At 42.2% G+C, this 18,478-nt stretch overlaps 1 protein-coding gene across 7 annotated transcripts in view; it reads left to right on the forward strand.

Moving 5' to 3' along the window:
* Positions 1–18,478, forward strand: part of CUX1 (cut like homeobox 1) — a 264,884-nt gene that overhangs the window by 43,480 nt on the left and 202,926 nt on the right. For all 7 annotated transcript variants that reach the window (XM_027882106.1, XM_027882101.1, XM_027882105.1 and 4 more), the window contains exon 2: positions 4,620–4,730. In XM_027882106.1, the coding sequence (XP_027737907.1) occupies positions 4,620–4,730 (111 nt within the window). The remainder of the gene's footprint in view (positions 1–4,619; positions 4,731–18,478) is intronic.

Genomic DNA, 18,478 nt, shown 5'->3' on the forward strand with positions numbered 1-18,478 from the left:
CACCTCCAGGGATGGTGATTCCACCACCTCCCCGGACAGCCCTTCCAATGCCTGACAACCCTTCCAGTGAGGAAATTCTTCCTGATGTCCTGCTAACCTCTGCAGCCACGTGTAAGGCTTTAGAAGGCACAGCCTGGGCATTGTGCCCTGACTAGAAGCCTACCAGAAAAGAATCAGTTTGTCCCAAAGTTATGATACGTGTTTCTTGCTCCAGTGAAAGAGCTTTGTGGTAAATGCAGCAGGGATTAAACATTTTAATATGAGAGAATTACAAAATTTTTGGGATACAGTTACATCACAATACTTACAGATGATTATTGCAACTTTTTTATGATTTTTTCCATGTGAAACATGGGAATACTGGTTCTGAGCAGAGACTGAGGACTAGTTATGATTATGGGGTAATAGGGATGCTGAGGTGTGTTGGTTTCTTTGGTTGTGAAATGCCCATGTCAGGGCAGTGGCCATAGCTGTTAAAACTGGATGGGGGAACAGAAGCTTCATAAATATCTGAGAAAGCCCAATTTCTTTTAAGAATCATTTTCCCAAGTGGATAGTTTTTGAGACTCAGCTTCGAGAGCTGCCAGCCAGCCACTGGCAGGTCCTGGGCATGGAAGGACTGGCTTAAAAGCTTCCTGTTGTGGAAAGGGAGGGACTTGTTGTGCTGAACTGGTCAGTGGTGCGGACCTGCTGGCTGGGTGATTATCAAGGAATGCAATCTGATAGGGAAAGACACGTCAGCTGGGAAAGAAACAACCTTGAAAACTGCCTGCAGTGAGCCTGGGGCTTCATAGTTACTTGGGGTCAACCTGACTGCAGGTTGGAAAAGGGGGATTCCCACCAGCCCCCTCGCTCCAGCTGTGTCTTCCCACCTCACTGTTGCAATGGTACAAACTCCTCGTAGGCACAGATGGGGCCTGCAGGGGGCTGATTCAGTGCAACAGGAATTAGGAGGGGAAGGACAGGGTGTTTTTGGCAGGCTCGCTCTGCTCTGGTGGATGCCAGGCAGTCGCTGTGGCACAGGGGTGACAGAGGTGGGATGAACAGGGAGGCTCCTGGGGGTCCTAACAGAGGCTGGAAGTTCTTCTGTTAAAAGAAGACAAATTCACTTCGAGGTGATTGTTGTTACAGGGGAAAGCAGATTGACCCTCCCAGTTTTAGGGGTTTTATTTCTATACTGCATGAAAGAAACCTTTTAGTGTTTGTTTTCTGGGGATTGCTTCTAATGACTCCTGCACTCAAGAGCATAAGACTTTCTTGTCTCCTCTCCTCCCACTGCCTCCCTCCCACCCCCAATAAATTTGTTGAAATGGGTCAAAGCAGAAACCCTGGAGAGAGTTCTTTAGTTATCTATGAACTGTCTCTGCCCTAAATCGATGGGACTTTGGGGCAGGGGAAGGATAATGGCCTTGCTTGTTCTCTCTCAAAATGTGCTCCAAGCGGCGACTCCCTTTCTGCAGGGATGATTGAATGGGGGCTATTTTGGGCCAGAAAGTTTATTAGCCACTGTTGAGTCAGTGGAACTAAAGCTCCCAGGCTTTGAATCCTTTCCGTAGCCAGGTCACCGCTGCAGCACCTTTGAGCCCTGATCTCTCTTTGCTTTTCACTGGAGCCTTTTTGATTTCAAAGGTGTGGAGAGTGATACTGAGCCATGGGTTCCTATTTTTGTTGCACTCTAAAGGACTCTCCAACGCACAGAATTACATCTCCTTTCACTTGATATCTACTTAGAGCGTGGTTGCAAGGCTCGGGAAGCCTGAATACCTCTGAGGGATACACAGTGCTCAGGTTGGAAGTACCGAACTTGCTTCTGCTTGCTCCTTAATATGAGCTGGCTTGCAGAAATAATGCATTGGCCACGTTGAATTTTTTACAAAAATTGGGCTATCTCATGAGATTAAGTCACAAAAGTATGAAAAATCTGCCATTAGTGCTTGTGGTTTGTAATCCTGTCTCCGTTACTAGGTTTAAATAAATGAAACGTGCACTGGACACGGTTCAAATCGAGTAAGGAGGAAAAGATTAGTGATTTTCCAAATAGTTTTGATTTGGGGCTTATTAACTATGACGTAGCTGGGCGATTTAGTATCTTATTTTGTATCAGATCATGCATAAAGTGTTGGATTTCTGCTGTTCCTCAGCTGGAATTTTATCTTACACTATCAGTGGCTCGTCAGTGCTCGGCAAGACCTTGAGCTGGTGGGGTTCAGCCCCCCGTGTCGGTTCAGTGCAGTTCTGTGCTGGCAGTTCTCCTTGGCAGTGTCTGTGCCTGATATGACACACAAGGAAATGTTTTGTGGTGAGAAATTATCAGACCCGTCCCAGAAGGAGTTCTGAAAGTTAATGGGAAGGTGCCCGGAGTGAGCACACTCTGGCACTGGGATCAATCAAGCAGTGGGGATGAAGAAGTTATTTTCCGTTTGCTGCCTGACCTTTCTCTTCATTATAGCATGAAATATGAAATATTATTTATTTTTCAGTCACTTCTTTTTCATTCCTGTCTCTAAACTTGGAGGCACAGGTCTTTAAAAGGCTCCTTTTCCATGGGTGAGCTTGGTTGCCCGCGCTCGATACTGTGAACCGAAGCATTTGCTTCTTTGCTCTGCTGAAATTCCCTCTTACTTCATGACTTGTCTTTTCTTTGCTTGGCTTTAAATGTGTGCTTCCTTTTTAAATATAGTTTTCCAAGTTTCTGGCCGTACCAGATTGTTTATATTTTTTAAAAGCCTTCTGCTTAGCCGTTATATTGCTCTTTATAGTTCTGCTTAACCACATTGGTTTCTGTTGCTCTTTTTTCTTGCATAAACTTAGCTGGGATGAATTTCAAATGTGGTTTATCCAACTGTTAAGTATTTCCCACTTTTCTGCAATAGATTTCACATATGTTACAGAATTCCAAACCAAGGTCTGGTGGACATATTGCCCCGTTTCTTTACTCAAAGTCAGATATGGAAGGTTTTTTAAGCATTTCAGTGGTGATATTTAGGTCACTGGCTCCAGCATTGCTGCCTGGCTTCAAATCCACTTGTCATATTGAGCTTGTTTCCAAGGATTAAGATAACTATGGTCCCTACATTTAATAGGGGAAAAAAAAAATCTTAATTTTATGCTAATAAATCTAACGGTGGGGGAGTAAAATATTGATCCTTTTGGGTTGGAAACTACGGAAGGCTTTTTATTTTCCCTCCAGAGTTCAAATTGTGCAGTCACATAAAACCCACGTCCATCCATCCAGTCACTTAAAGTTGCAGGATTTACCCACTAAAAAATGTATTAATATTTGAAATTAGGCTGTTTCAGAGTATTTAGAAACCAGTATCTGTATCTAAGTATCAGTCAGCAACCTGAGCACCTATTTGGGATCTGATCTCAGACCTGACAGGAGGTCCCAGGCCGGTGGGATTGGTCCCTTACAGGTGGTTGAGTTACAAACAAATGCCAGAGGTGTGGCAGGTTTTTTTGGTGGAGAACACTGGAGTTTTTGCATGGAGGTTGGAGGCATTTTAGCAGGAGGATGAGTTGAAGATACTCTTGCTATAGTAAGTTGTTCTCACTTTTCATGAACTTCTTTCTTTCTCATAGCCAGGTTTTTGTCCTTTGGAATTAATGAGGGGGGAAAACAGTGCAAAATTCCTCTTATAAATTCTTGGTTCTCCAGTGGCTTGGGGAATGTTGTGCTTAGCTGAATGGAGGGTTTTGCCTTTGTTTTTTTTCATGTTACGTGGAAATGCTGCAGAAGAGGCATAAACTGCCACAGAAGATTGAGTGTTGTTGGTTTGTGTGCTGATAAGTGACCCGTTCAATCCATTGTGGTGACATTTGGAAGCACAGCACTGAGTGCAGAAACTGGGATGGGGATAACACTTGGAGGAAGCTGCGAAAAGATGGGGCCTCTGCTCCAGCCTGGCAGAAACTGTTGGAAGATAACCTGGCATTCATCAGGTGCTTAAAAATGATATGGTTTGGAGAGGAAATGGAGATCCCTGCTAATAATTTTAGAGGAATAGGTTCCAGTAATGGGAAAAGATAATTTTGTATTCAAATAAGGAACAGCTAAAATGGAAAAGAGCACTGTAGTGGCAGTGTGGAATTATATACAGTATATTATAGGAAATTAGGAATGACTGAAGCGTAGCCAGTGTAAGGTTAACCAACACTGGAGTTAATAATATTTCTTTTTCATGGGGTAACTCAGAAAGGGGAAAACCGGTATCTTAAAAAAGCAGGCGAGTGAAAATAAACCTGGTTTGAATATGTCCATAATCTGTAATCTTCCCAGGATTTGGGAACTGTTATTAGGATGTGTGTGTTGCCACTGCTGCTGTCCTGTGTAATGTTGGGGTGAAGCCATGGGTGCTTTTGTGGAAAACGGTGATATTTTGGTTGCAGGGTGGAATCAGGAAGGTTCTGGAGCTTCATTTGATGGTGTTCAGGAGGTAAATTTGTGGCAGTTTGGTGCTTTGTCCTGTCCTGCTACACAGTCCGGCTGCCTCAGTATTCCCAACAACACGATACGTGCGTGAGGGGTTTTTATTTCTGTGACAAACACAGTTCTGACTATATTTCCCTTTTTTTCCCCTTTTTTTTTCTTTTTCTTGTTTATGTTTTGTTTTTCTCAGAGAGAGCTCGATACCACAGCAACAATATTGGCGAACCGGCAAGATGAAAGTGAGCAGTCCAGGAAAAAACTTATCGAGCAAAGTCGTGAGTTCAAGAAAAACACTCCAGAGGTAAGGAGAGAAGCTGTTCCAGTCTCCTTCAGTAGCACATGATTTTAGGCCTGTGGAAGTGATGGTTTTTTTTCTTAATGTTTTATTTCTATGATTTTCTCATGTGTATTTTCAAGTCCACCACCTTAGCTAAGGCTGCTTGTCTTTGATGGCTTTCTCATCAGGCAGCTTTTGCATTCTGTAAATAATGAAATATAGATCGCTGCTTTTAGAGGAAGTATCAACACTGGCCTTCAAACAGGCTTGCTCTAAATTTTATAATAATGTAAACCTGGGGAATTGCAAAAAAAAGTTCTTTGCTAATCCAAACTCCCTGAGCACTTGGATGCAGAAAGTGACATTTCGCTGCCTAAATATATCTGTATCAAGGGCGTAACTTCCACCATGCTCATTTTTCCATCAAAAATCAAATTAAGTTTCGCTGTTGATTTCACTGGAAATGCATCAAGGTCAGTGCTGAGCCAGACTCCCCTCGGAGGATGCACGTAGCACACAGCAGGTGTGGTGGAGAAGGTGTAGAAGGGGCAGGGACTGATGCTGGGGAAACCTGGGAGAGGTGACTGTCACCTGTGGGAAGCTGGGAGGGTTTAAACTCTGCCATGCCATGCAAGCAGTGCAGTGTGTGTGTGTACACCTGTGCACAGTTACACCCAAAATACAAATAATCTCATTTTGTTACCTCCTGAATGTGTAGCAATGTGTAGGCCTGGCTGGATCCTTTGTTTGTTTTGTGGTTTTTGTTGTTTTTTTTTTTTTCTCCCTCCCCGATGGTTGCCAGCAATCTGTTCATCCAGGAATGTTGTAGGGTTTCAAAGCCAGTTCCAGATAACTGAGGTGCCAGTATCGGTTCCTTCCAAGTGCCTTCCTGGGAGGGAAGCAGCAGGCAGCTTTCCTAACCTTTATTCCTGATTCTCAAGGAGCAGATGCTGCTCTGCTCCCTGTTGGTGCAGGGGGAGAGATGCTGACCCAGAGAGGGGAAAGGGAATGCTGGAGCAGGAGTGGCTTGTGGGGATGGGGCGGTGTTTAGTTGATGCCTTGAGGAGGATTTGTGGGGCAGAAAGCAGTTCTCCTGGAAGGAGTTCTATTCATTCAGGGACTGCATTCAGAACAAGAAGTCTGAACATCCCCGGTGTTTGGGGAAACTGGGATCTCTGCAGGATCCTACACCCTCATCTTTTGTCCTATGAATCCTATGTAGCCACGTTCCTTAAAAGCTTGCATGGATTTTTTTAGGTTCCTCCTTCCTCTGCCTTCTCTGCTGTGATGCTCTTTCTGCAGCTTTGTTTCTGAGCAGCAACACAGTCCCACTCCTCTTCTGCTTTCTCTGGCGGAGTTAAAAAATGAAAATGGGATCAAAGAATTAGAAGAAAGCATCAGAACTGTAGTAACAGGCAGCTGTAGCAAAATTTAGCTGTGATTTTTGCTCCCAGAGGCATGGAGGGAGTGAGTAGCTCAGCTGTGGAAGGTCTGATAGGGGCACCCCCTCCTGTCCAGGGGGCTTTATGTGGGTGTCCAGAAATCCCTGCTGGAAAACTGCACTACTGTTTATTCCTCTTCACACAAAAGCTTAAATTTGTGCACCTTCAGCTGTTTTCTGAACTTCCAAAAAGAAGGGAGGTCTATGATCACCTCTCAATACTTAGGTAGTTTTGGAAGACAGTTGAAAATGAGAAGGCAAGATGAATAATCCCTGATTTGGTTTTTTTTTTCCCCAAACTGCAACTTTATCTAAAAACCTCCCCAGTGAGGAGGAACATCCTTGAGGTGGACAGAGAACACACAGTGAGATCTGGCATTTCCAAACTGATACATTTACGTTCCTAAAACATCCAACGTGCTCTTTTTCATAACAAAAGAGTTCTGTAGTAGAAAACCAGCTTGCATGTGGAATGCTCTTCAGATAGATAAATAACCCAGTGTACAGCTTAATTTACATTTCCACGATGAAGTAACAACTTTATTGGTATTAAAAAAAAAAAGGAAACAACCCCACAAAGATGGAATTGTTAAATACAACAATCTGTTTCAGAATTCCACTTTCCATTTTCTGTTTCACACTGCCTGCATCCCTGTGAGTGCAGCCCTGGGTTAGCCTGTGCCAGCATCTCTTTTCCTCTGCTGTTGCCAATCTCACCATAAATCAGGAGCTGAGTGTCCATTGCCTTGACTTTCCTGTCCATTGCTGCCTGGGATGTCCTCTAGACTTTCCATAATGTCTGCTTGGAAGTTATCTCCTGTGCAGCAGAAAAGGATTCAAAAAATTACTGATGAAGTTGAGGATACTCCTGTTTCTTTTTACTTTAAAAATTGGGACGGATCTATTTGGGTCATTTCTGCCTTCCCTGCAAATTATCAAACTGCTGCAAAAGCAATACAATATTTTCATGTTTAGAGGAATGTCTCTAGGGCTTTTGGTATTTAAAAATGTTAAAATACTATTTCTGTCTTGGCATACTGGGAGATGACTCTGGGAAGAAGTATCTCGTGTTTGGGAACCTGATGCGAACACAAAAATTCAGTGGTGGTTGTTACGTGCAGAAACTTTGAGAAAGGGTTCTTAACCTGTTACTGCAAAAATACTTTTTTACCTCCTCACACCTTTCAGGGGGTCATGTCAGAACATGCTTCTGAGAGCTCTTTTGGGGTATTTTCAGTCTCTGTTTCGCCCTGAGCAGCTCTCATGGAAGGCTGAGACTACTTGATTACTTGAAACATCAATTTTACATGACTGTTACTTGGAAGACATCTCAAAATACATCATGTGAATTGCCAGCCTGCATCAGATGATTATGTTCTTATAGTGACAATTCCTGAATTGTTGTAGCCAAGTGTGATTTTTTGGGGGGTATTTTAACCTCTGTGGGATTCTTGGTTTAATTAATCCTGTCCTCATCTGCCAGTTCTGGTGTGAATATCTGAATGACTGTCTTTGAGAGTTGTTTTTTTTTTAGTCTCTAAATAATTTCTGATGAACAGAATAATAATTTTTGGCACAAAGTGTAGGCAGTTTCTAATGCTGATAACTTCACTTTTTTTCTATCCAGATTCTTATTTCAGTAACTACTTTTTCCTTAAACTTTTTTTTTCCTCTTTTAAGCAGTGAAAAGCTTATCTAATACTTCCACTTTTAAGCCTGTGTAACCCCTGACTCTCCACTGCTTTCCTCTGTGGTTTGGCCCTGTAAGGCAGGTGATGTTGAGCTGTGTGGGTTGTAACCAGGCTCACCTGGACCGGTCATTTAACTGTTGCTCTTTGTGGTTTCTGGGTTGTAAATGTACTCAGTTGGTGAGATTGGGAAGGTCAAGATTACCCTTAAATGCCCAAACAGACATCTGAATTCTGTAAAGCAGATTAAAGATTGGGTGGGCAGAGTTATGGAAGGATGTGGGAGAACCTGCAACCGCAGTGTGTTCTCAGATGAAGGGCTTTAAAATGCTCTGGAAAATGGAACGTTAGAAGGTGCTAGAAAACAAAATTAAAACACTGCCTGGGTGGAGGGGGCAGCCTGCTGACCCCAAATCCCTGGTTCATCTGCAGTGAATGACATTCCCCTACCTGCATCAACCCTCTTTTCCATCGGTGCTCTTGTTCCCCCGACTGTCGCCGTCATCCCCATCCTGCTCTGTTGTGGCTCTGCCCCAAAGGGAAAGAAAGGTGCCTGTAAAATATTTTGTTATAGAAGTAATGGTTTTATTCATGATGTTGCATGGCAGGGTGACGCATATCTTTAAGGTCCATAGGCTTTTTTTTTTTTTTTTCTTTTTTTTTAATAGAAAAAATATCATTATAATTGCAAGTCATAGGGAACTACAGGAAATGGAGACAGTCATTATGGAAGGGCTCCATTTTTTAAAATGTAAAATTCTTAAATTCTTTGTTTCCAGTGTTTCTGGAGTAGTCTATTGAATTATCCAGTCTCTACAGCAAAAGATAATCAAATTAAGGGTTTTTTTAAAAAATAAATGTTAATACAGCTGCTTGAATTAGTTCTTGAAATGAGAGCAGGGTCTTCTGAATTGAGAGTGGTGAATTGTGTGGATTCCCCATGACTTTGCACAGTCAACTTTGGTCTGGTCTGTGTGACAAAGTGAAAATAATAACAAAACCTACTGAAAACACACGGTTTGTCTGTAATTTATGTTCTGTGTCTGTGTACAGAGGGGTGAATATTGATTTGCTGCCATCTACAGCTGGGTTGTTCCACTCCTTTTATTGTTTTCTAGTTTTTTTCTTTGTTTTTCTTCCTCCTCCCTCTTTTTTTCCTATTTTCCCTTTCCCTCTTTTTTTGTTTTCCTCCTTTTCCCCTCTTTTCCTTTTTTCCCTTTTTTTCCCTTTCTTTTCCCTTTTTTCTCCTTTTTTCCCCCTTATTTGAACACTTCTCCTTTAGGATAATATTTAGGTGCCATGTCCTCCCTTCCCATGTTTCTATTCCCAGGAGGTTTGTTTGCCAGGTAAATGATGTTTAGGACAATTTGTGCTACATGGCCTTGGCATTTCAAAACCTAAATGGAGAAGTACATTATTATTATTATGGTGTGTCTTTTTTCAGAAAAGCAATAAAATCAAGCTCCATGTCTTTAAGTGTGATCTAAGCACCAGTCTTGTGGAGTCAGAGGGGTTAAATCAGGTCTAACCTCATCCTGGATGGCTCTTATTCATGGTTCTCAATAATTTTTCGTCATTATTTAATACATATTTGATTTTAGCATATTCTAATTGTTAACAGGAAACCCTCCAGTGTTTCTAAGGTATTTTTCTATATTATGGTCTCTTGCTGCCTTTTTATTGGAAGCAAGAGAACCTTAAAACAATTCTTAATTCACAGCTGAATTTTTCTAGGATTCTCCCCAAACTGACCTCCATTGACCATTCCCACCACCACAATCACTAGACTTGATTAGATTTTCTTTTAAAATAATTGTTTTTATCACCCAGTGCTTGCAGTGGTTCTTGGCAGTAGGTTCTTGGGTTGCTGCAGAATCCGTGCCATTTATTGAGGGATAACAGGGTTTGAGAGCGTCCTTTTACCAAATGAGGCCATATTTTGGGGATTACTGCCCTGCAGGATTTCATGGGTAACTGTGTAGCTGTTCATTAGAAACTGTAAAGGTCTGAAATGCAGGGAAATAATTCCCTTGACCTGCAGAAGTCATGATCATGTGTTGTGTGTTACCAGGCAGAGAAGTTTAATTTAAAGCATTTCTCTGAAACCACATGATCCAGACGCTTTGAATTACTGTTTCTATCTCCATTTGCTTTCAAAATATCCCTACATCAATTTTCTACAACACAATTTACCTCAAAAGTCGTTTTGTAAATCTGAAAATACACAGGCAATTACTTTATTCAAGAGCTCCAAAAATATTCAAGAGGGAGACACATCTGATTCAACCGAACACGTTAGAGTAGTTGAAGAAATTAATTGCTCTGAAGTTACCTGCTCCTGGTAATTTAGATTTCTTTCATTTAAGCGTCTTTCTGGTTAAGCACACTTGACAATTGAAGAATGCACTTTTCTTCTAAGAGCATCAGTTGCAGGTATTGGATTTCAGCAGTGCCAAGGGTGCTGTATTTTCCACTGCAGAAAAGGAGAAAAGGGGGTATTTTGGGTGTTACGGTGGCTTACAAAGGGACATTCTTGTAAGCAAATATTTACAGGTTAATCTCTTGTTAAACCTTGGATGTGCTGCAGCGAATTTCTCCTGTGGCTGGGACTGAAACAAATGCAAAGCAAACAGTTTGTTTTTCTGCAGTTGGACTTGCCTTGGCTTGACCCTCGCAGGGCTGACCCACTTGGAAAGTGGCCAGAGCGGGCAGGGGAGGGTTGGGGGTGAGGACTGAAAGAGGAGAATGTTTTCAAGGCCAGAACTCCAAGGCAAAAAAAAAAAAAAAAAAAAAAAAATCTCCCAGGGTGTTTGTCATCCTCCTACGGGGTGCTTGTACTTTGTGTAACTGTGCATTGAGATATAAGATGATTTACTGAGTGCAGCGACTGCTTTTTGAGGGAAAATATTGTCATTTATTTGGCTGAATTAGCTGAGATTGTTCTCACTGTGGTACCAACAATTACCAGCCATTCTCACCTTCTTTGTTTAATTACTTACCAAGTGTAAAACTTTGAATTTATATCTAGTTCACTCCAGGACTGAGAGTTCTCAAAGCAAGGCTGAAGTTCAGTTCCTAAGGTTGCTCCCAGCCATTTGAACTATAGTTTGACTTATTTTAAGATTCAGCTTATAAAAATAACAGGCCCATGAGATCCCTGCTCTTCCTTATAAAGAATTCAACATCTTCAATTAGTATTTTTTCCTTTTTTTTTTTTTTTTTCCTCTTTGTGAACAAATGTGCTGCAAAAACCCCTCAGTTCATCTGCTGGGCCACCTCAAAGACATTCAGGTGTAATTAAGGGAACATGTTGTTCTCATTAAAATTATGGTGTTGTCATGAAGAACTCTTTTAATAGTGGTTGCCAGTTATGAGAGATTCTTGTCGTGGCTCTGACAGTGGATAAGTGAATAGTTGGATCTGCTTGAAAGAAGAGGAGAAACTATTAATATGTTGAGTAAAAATACTCACAGACCAAATGCCTGGGTTATAAATGATAGTTGTAAGCTTTTTATATTAAAAAAAAAAACCCACCCAAATACCCCAACTTTCTGCTGGGCTGCTCTGTTATGGGCAGCTTTGATGAAATCTTGGTTTGTAGGGGGGAGAAATCTTTGGAAAATGCTCTTAAAACCTGTTTTCTTCCAGGAATTTTTAGTATGTTTTGCTTGCTTAAAACAAACAAAAAAAAAGCTTCCTGGTAACGATTTTAAAGTAAATTAAATGACAGATGAGAATTAGAGCAGTTGAGAGTCATTTTTATTTTGGAATTCTTTTTGCATTAACACATCTGCAGTGTTGATGAATATATGGAAAAATGAAATTGTGCTTCTATCCTGCCGTGTCTCCAGTGTGACAATAAATCACCTTTTTTTTCCTTTTAAAATGTCTGGCCTTGTAATTTATGTTTGCATAACCCATTACTAAATTCATGGTAGGTGTTTTAGTTGGCAGGCACAATTCCAGGGATTCAGTGGACCTATTTTAGTACTGAGCTTTTGTTACTGTTCATAATTATGTGTAGAAATATATGTATTTTCTTAATTATAAAAAACCTAGCTTGCTTGAGCTTTGGATCTCCTCTTGCTTCCTCCACACAAATAGTGCTTTGAAGCTTTGAAAGAATTAGTGCCTTTTAGACTTAGGGGGGGGAAAAAAAAAAGAAATGGATTTACCAGGTTGAGGGGTGGGGTTTTTTTTCCCCCCATTTTTGAAAAAACAAAACATCAAAAAGAGTCATAAAGTACAAAAAGCAAAGTTGTGATGCATCCCTGGTGCTGTTTAGAATTTTTTGAGGATTCTGTTTTATTTTATAGTCCAGTTGTAAATATTTAGGGCAGCATCAAGACAGTATGCAAATAAAAGAAGTTTTATTAATAACCATTATCTGGCCCCTGGTAATAAATATGTATGACTCACATAGGAATAAACCCACCCAATAAATATAAAAGCCATACAAAACCATTAACAATTTTTAATGGACTTGCAGATGGAATAATTTAATGCAAGTGTAGTTACTCAGGTTCCAACTCCTGTAACTATTTCTCATCTGCTTGAAAGCTTTCATCTGAAATACATTGCCACCATTCAGGGTTCCACCTTGTCTCTGTTTAAAGCCATAAAACTGTGGTTTCACAATTTTTGAAGCACTAATGCTTATTTATGGCCACAGTTCTGCACTTTTTAAGTACAGAGGTGGTTATTTATCTATTGAACATACACTGGGGTTTTTTTTAAGAGGGAGTTTTTGTCAGAAGCAACAGCTCTGGGCCCGTGTTCAGTGGGAAGGATGGGCCTGAGTGATCCACGGGGTTGGGAATGAGCTTCTTGTGTTCCCTGTGCTGCTCTCAGGGGTTATCCTGAACAGGACTTACTGGCCAGTGTCAGCAGCAAAGTGCACGGTGCTGTGTGTTTGGAGATCAGTTCATTGATTATTGTTGCTCAGGGACGTTTAGGTTGTTGTTTGCCCATCCCTGGGAGTGTCCAAGGCCAGGTTGGACGGGGCTTGGAGCAACCTGGGCTAGTGGAAGGTGTCCCTGCCCACGGCAGGGGGTGGAATTAAATGATCTTTAGGGGGTCCCTTCCAACCCAGATTCCCCCGTGATTCCATGATTATTACTTGTTAAGACTGAAGCTGTTAAGGGCCCCTACATGAGGCACTCCTGCCCCAAAATGGTTTTGTGTCTTTTCTTGTGGATCTCTGAGAGGAAGCAATGAGAAATGTCACCTGCTCAGTTCATCAGTGAAAGCCATCTGGTTTGTGGGATTGGATGAGGTAGATACAGCGTCATCACGTCTCGTAAAAAAGCCTGTGCTGTGGTTTTCTGTGTGTTTTGTTTCCTGCTGGGTAAATAACAGTAATTTAAAGTATTGCGAAGTGTTTGTCAGTTTGTCCAAGGGTAGGGAGGGGCATCAAGGACCTTTTCGTAACATATCACAAAAGAAACTCGTGTGTCTGGGGTGAATGCTGATAGATGAGCTGCTCTGTGAGGAGAGGCACTTTGTAAACATTCTGGAGTTTTAAAGCTCATTTTAATCCGGAGCTTTCATTTAGTGCTGGGAGTGCTTTTAAAAATGCCCGAATGTGTTAAGACTTCTCAGTCCTGTTTGTCAGAAGCGATTTGAGCACTGGAGAGCTGAACTCTTAAGCACTTTCAGTGCACTTTAGGGCATGTCTACACCTGCAGTGGAGCTTTGCTAAGGCTGCTGGAATGACCATGGGTTTGAAATGCAGCTTTAATGCGTTCCTTGGCTGGCGGGAGCGAGCGGTGCCTTTCAAGCTGCCTGGGCCTGGCTCCGGGGACTGTGCTGTGCCACAGGTTCCCAATGCCAAATCTCCCAAGCCTTAATCAGGCAAATTAACCTGTTGCTGATTATCCCCTTTGCCTTTAAGACCTGCTGATGAGCAGCTGAAGAACCGGAATGGGTAAAATAAGCAGCGCTCGGTTTGTGGTGAAAACAAGAAGCCAGAGGTGGGTTTGGGGCTCCAGTCACCTGCAGCACCCTGGCAGGAGGCAGATTAGTGTCACCTCAGGGCTGTCAGAATGCCTGAACCACTTGACTGTCTGGGAACACTATCCTTTGCTCCCTGGGAAACTCTACCCACTGCTCCCTGCACAAGCTTGTCAGAGCTTCCCCGGGCTGGGCAGTGCTCAGCTGGAGGAATTGGATCAGATCTGCAGATCCCTTTGGCACTTTGTAGCAATCCACTCTTGCTTTCTAGCAAAAATCAACCAAGCAGTTGGTTCCAGTGAGTGGCTGAGGGTGTTGATGATGGGCAGTTCTGCTGCATCTGTGAGATGGAAGAAAATCACTCAGGTGGTTGAAATGCGTTTCACTTCCATATTAGAGATACAGACAAAACACATTTCCAGCTTAAAAGGAAGAACTGACAACAGCAGGAGTTCATCCTGTTTAGTCACCCTGCAGTTCTGCCCCTCCTGTGACCTCTGTGGGGATGTTTTACCTGGGAGTGAGGCCCATCCCCAGCCTGAGTGCAGACAGGACAGGAGGGATTGCTGATGAGAAAAGTCATCTTATCAATCATGGAGCTGAAATAAGGGCAGCAGTAAGGAAAGGAAGTGCTGCTTTGGTAGGAAAGGGAAGATATTATTAGTCAAAAATAACTTTCAAACAAAATCAGGTAACTGGTTGAAGTAGTTCTTCAGTTAATGCTTGGAAAAGCAATAAGTTTAAAATGTTCTTTCAGTCAGTCACAGGAAAAGGCATATATTAAGCTCACCTGTTGAGAGGATTATCTCTGCTAAACACTCATTTAACTTGAGACTAAAATAGATCCTTAAAAAATTAATACTGAAATAGGTTTATGGGCGATAGAGAGATTTCCTTCAGACCTGTTTTGTGGTATGCTCATCTGCTTTTTCAGGAATTTTAAGCATTGAAGGAATGAAGTCAAAGCTGCTGCTTGTCTTTGAAATGGATGCCTTTTTGATAAGCCTCTGATCTCTGTACCCGGAGTTGTAGTAGCAGATTCAAGCACTGATTGTAAAATTGGGAGACTAAAATGTAGCCACGACAGACAGCTTCAAACACTCTGTCTCTCTGTCAGATTCAATGCACAGGACATTGCCAGGAGTTAAAACGATGCAAAATTAAAGTAGCCTACTAAATTTACCTGCCATGGAGAATCCACAAAAGAGCTGCCACTTCTAATCCTCCGATTCGTTTCAAATTATTATTTTTTTTTTTTTTTCAAATTGGACTCCCTGATCTCTTCAGCTCAAGCTGTTGTACAGATTTGAAAAGCTGTCTCTTCTTGTCAGATCAGTGGTTTAATAATAATAATATCTTACGTTTATATAGTCCTTTTCATCCCCCAGCTTCCCAAAGTGCTTTACAAGCTTCATATGTACAAAATCGTGCAACCACCTCTTGGGTGGCTGGTGCTCATCAGCTGGGGAAGTGTCTGGCAGCTTGTTACCCTCGCCTGCCTCGCTTGCCTGAAAGCACCAGGGAGGAGGAAAAGACGTGGAGATGATCCTGGTTCATCCCAAGTGGAGATTGGGCCTTCATCTCCTGCACCTGGGAGATAGAACCAGCGCTGGGATGGTCCTGTCCACCACAAAACTGGGGGCACAGTAAAGAAAAACCATCTCTGTGGTTTTGCAACCCCAGTGCTAATTTGTTTCGTGGTGATTTTATTTCAGTGTACTCACAGTCCGAAAAAAACCCTCAGTCTCTGGAATTTGGGGGAGCACGAGGAGTAACTTTGCACGAGGCCTTTCAAAAATGTACATGGGGAAGTGCAGGTACCTTGAATGTATAAAGCAGTTATTTAAATTAAAAAAAAAAAAAAAGAAGTTCCTAACCTCTATCCAGATGTTCTTACTCATCTGTTTTTGTTGGAGACCAATGGAGAGCTGCTCTGACCTGTCAGCAAGTTTGTTCTGTGGTTCCTTTAAACCTCCAGAACCTGGGGATGATGGTGCAGAACAGGTTTTTGTCAAATGAGTTCTGACTCTTGAGGTAATGAGAGAGGCACTGGAGTGGCACTGTGGTTGCTCATTAGTGGAGGAGGCACAAAACGAGGGGAGCCACTCAGCACTGGGTTTGGAAGGGAAAAAGGGCAGGAATGCCCTGATGGGGGTTTAGACACCATTAATATAATGAGCCCAGTTTTCTGTCATGATTGATCTTGCTTGTTTTTTTATTTCTGTTAGTACTTTGCTTGGCTTCAAGTGTACCCTTTCCAAGATTGCTGGTGCTGAAAGGCAGTTATGTTAAAAAATCAGGGAAAACTGAACTTAAGAGCCACTGACACATCTGCAGCACATCCTGCCGTGCTGTGCTCATCTGAATTTGGATCATGTCCAACCTCATAACTTTTTAAAATTATCCTGAGTTTTGTGTTCTAGATACCATTAGAGACCATTTACTGTGTCCAGGCTGACTTCAAATAATCTTGCCTTCTTCCTTACCCACTGTTCAGGGGTGGAGGGGATGCTAAAGAGGAAGGCTCGTCTTCTGCCTGGAGGGAAGGGATTTTACTTCAATGGTTTAGAGCCAGGAAGAGGGAAAGACGGAGGCCCAGACGTGGTCTCAGAGGCCTTAAAAATGTGGAAAAAAAGAAAGTGTACATCCATAGACACTAATGCTAATGGACACTTATCCTGTCTCTGGCTGTAAATTATTGAGATCCTGCTTCTATCTGGTAATGCAACTTAATCAGAATCGGTTTTACTGCTCTGACCCCATAGGGAACCTTCTAATTTCATTTTATTTTACATTTTGTCTAGTCACTGCATCAGGAAGCTTTGTATCCAGTCTCCTGGTGACATTTTGAAGAGGCATCCCATTATATTTACCTAAAAAAAAAAGCCAGTATCAAAAGGCTGCAGTTCAGGGCTGTAGGTTTTCTGCAGCAGTCCTTCAGCTGATGGTCAGTTGAGAGGACACAACTTGCCTGCCCGTTTGCAGTCCTGCTCTCTGTTCAGGGCTGGAGTGATTAAAAGCATCCCCATGCTGTGATTTCCCGAACAGAATTCCTGAAGGCAGCCTGCTGCTGGGGCCTGTCCCGTGCAGAGAACCTCCCTCTACAGCTCCTGCATCTTGCGCCCTTTCCAAGTTGCACCTTCTGCTCTTCTCTCTGTAAACACGATGCCTGTGACGTTGCACGTTCCCTCCTTGCAGCCTCAGCACTGCATTTGGGTTTTTTTTTTCAGTCATGTTTAGATTCAGAGCTGGTGTGCAGCCTCGTGCCAGTGGTGATGCCCGAGAAGGTGTGTCCATCACCCACCCTGACCACGAGGTGAGCAGGGCCTGTACATCCTCCAGTTCAATCACTACCATATTTTTATTCCCTTAGCCTAGTCTGCAGGTTTCTTAAAGGGATTACACTGCCAAGCCTGGGATTTAAAGCTGGGTTTAATGAGTTTGATGAGCCTGTGTAGCAGACTTGCACAGGAGCCCGTCTGTCTAAATAGCATTTTTAATAGCGATTCCCCCTGCTCGGGAGATTAGCGAGATTAGTGCACTCAGGGCTTCTTCCCCGTGGATGGGGCACAGGAAGACAAGCTCTACTGAGCAGTAACAGTGTTTGCCAAAAAATGAATATCTTTAGAGTTTAAATTGTGGTCCTCTGGTGTTGGAGTTCCTTGTTCTTGGTCAGCACTGAGTGGGAAGAGTTGAGTGTGGAAGTGCTGTTGGATGCTCAGCTGCATCTCTACAGGCTTTTACCCTCACTGTTGTGCAGGATATTGATCTCCTCTTAAAAACCTGTTGTGGTCCAAAATTAAACATTGTTTTTCTGTTCTTGTGAGCTTTTGAAATATCAGAAGTGTTTTGGGAAGACAGATTAGTTGGCAGAGTGTGTGATGCTGAACTGCTGTTCGGAAACAAAGGCAGCTTTTGGTGAGTATGAGGATTTTGATAAATCTGATCTCACACTCATTTCTGCGACCTTTTCAACGGGGATTGTCTAATAACAAACTAAGGATGAAAATCTTGGATAACTTTTCCAAAAGTCCCCCTTGCTACTGCAGTGATCTCACTAAGTTCTTAGGCACATTGACTTTCTTTTGTGTTTTTTTTAGATAACACAAGTGAGAGGGAGTGTTAAGATTTTGGGGGGGTTCACTGTCTGTTTTGTGCACTTATTCCTGTAAATTACCCAATCATTTTAGGAGATAACCTTTTAAAATACACCACAGCTTTATACCTGTACACACAACCCTACAGAATGGGGGTGAGGGGGGATGAGGATTTGAAAAAATAGAAGATAAAACTTAAACACTTACACACTTTCTATTCTCAGTAATAACTCTTTGATGGTTTGTGTTATTTTCAGTTCTGTAAAAGAGGGTGACAAAGTGGGGATTTTCCCCTGTTGATACCAGTAAATGAGAAATGCTTAGATATGGCATCATCTGCAGCATTTAAGGATAAGCTGATACTTAAGTGCTCAGAGCATCTCCAGCTTTCTTTCTGCTTTCACTGATGATGATCTGAAGGAAGAGAACAAGGCTCACAAGTCCTGGCCTGCTGCTGCCAAATAGGAAAGTCTGTAATTGAAACTTTGGCATCAACTGCATGTCCCTTTCATAAGTGTTTGCTTTTTACCTTGCAGGATTAAAAAAAAAAGATTTGAAAGTGAAATACCATCAAGTGTAAATGATGTTATATAA

The sequence above is a fragment of the Empidonax traillii genome, unplaced genomic scaffold (genome assembly GCF_003031625.1).
Source record: "Empidonax traillii isolate 1590-97213 ecotype Southwest subspecies unplaced genomic scaffold, ASM303162v1 scaffold101:size1699134, whole genome shotgun sequence".
In the NCBI taxonomy this organism is placed as follows: Eukaryota; Metazoa; Chordata; class Aves; order Passeriformes; family Tyrannidae; genus Empidonax; species Empidonax traillii.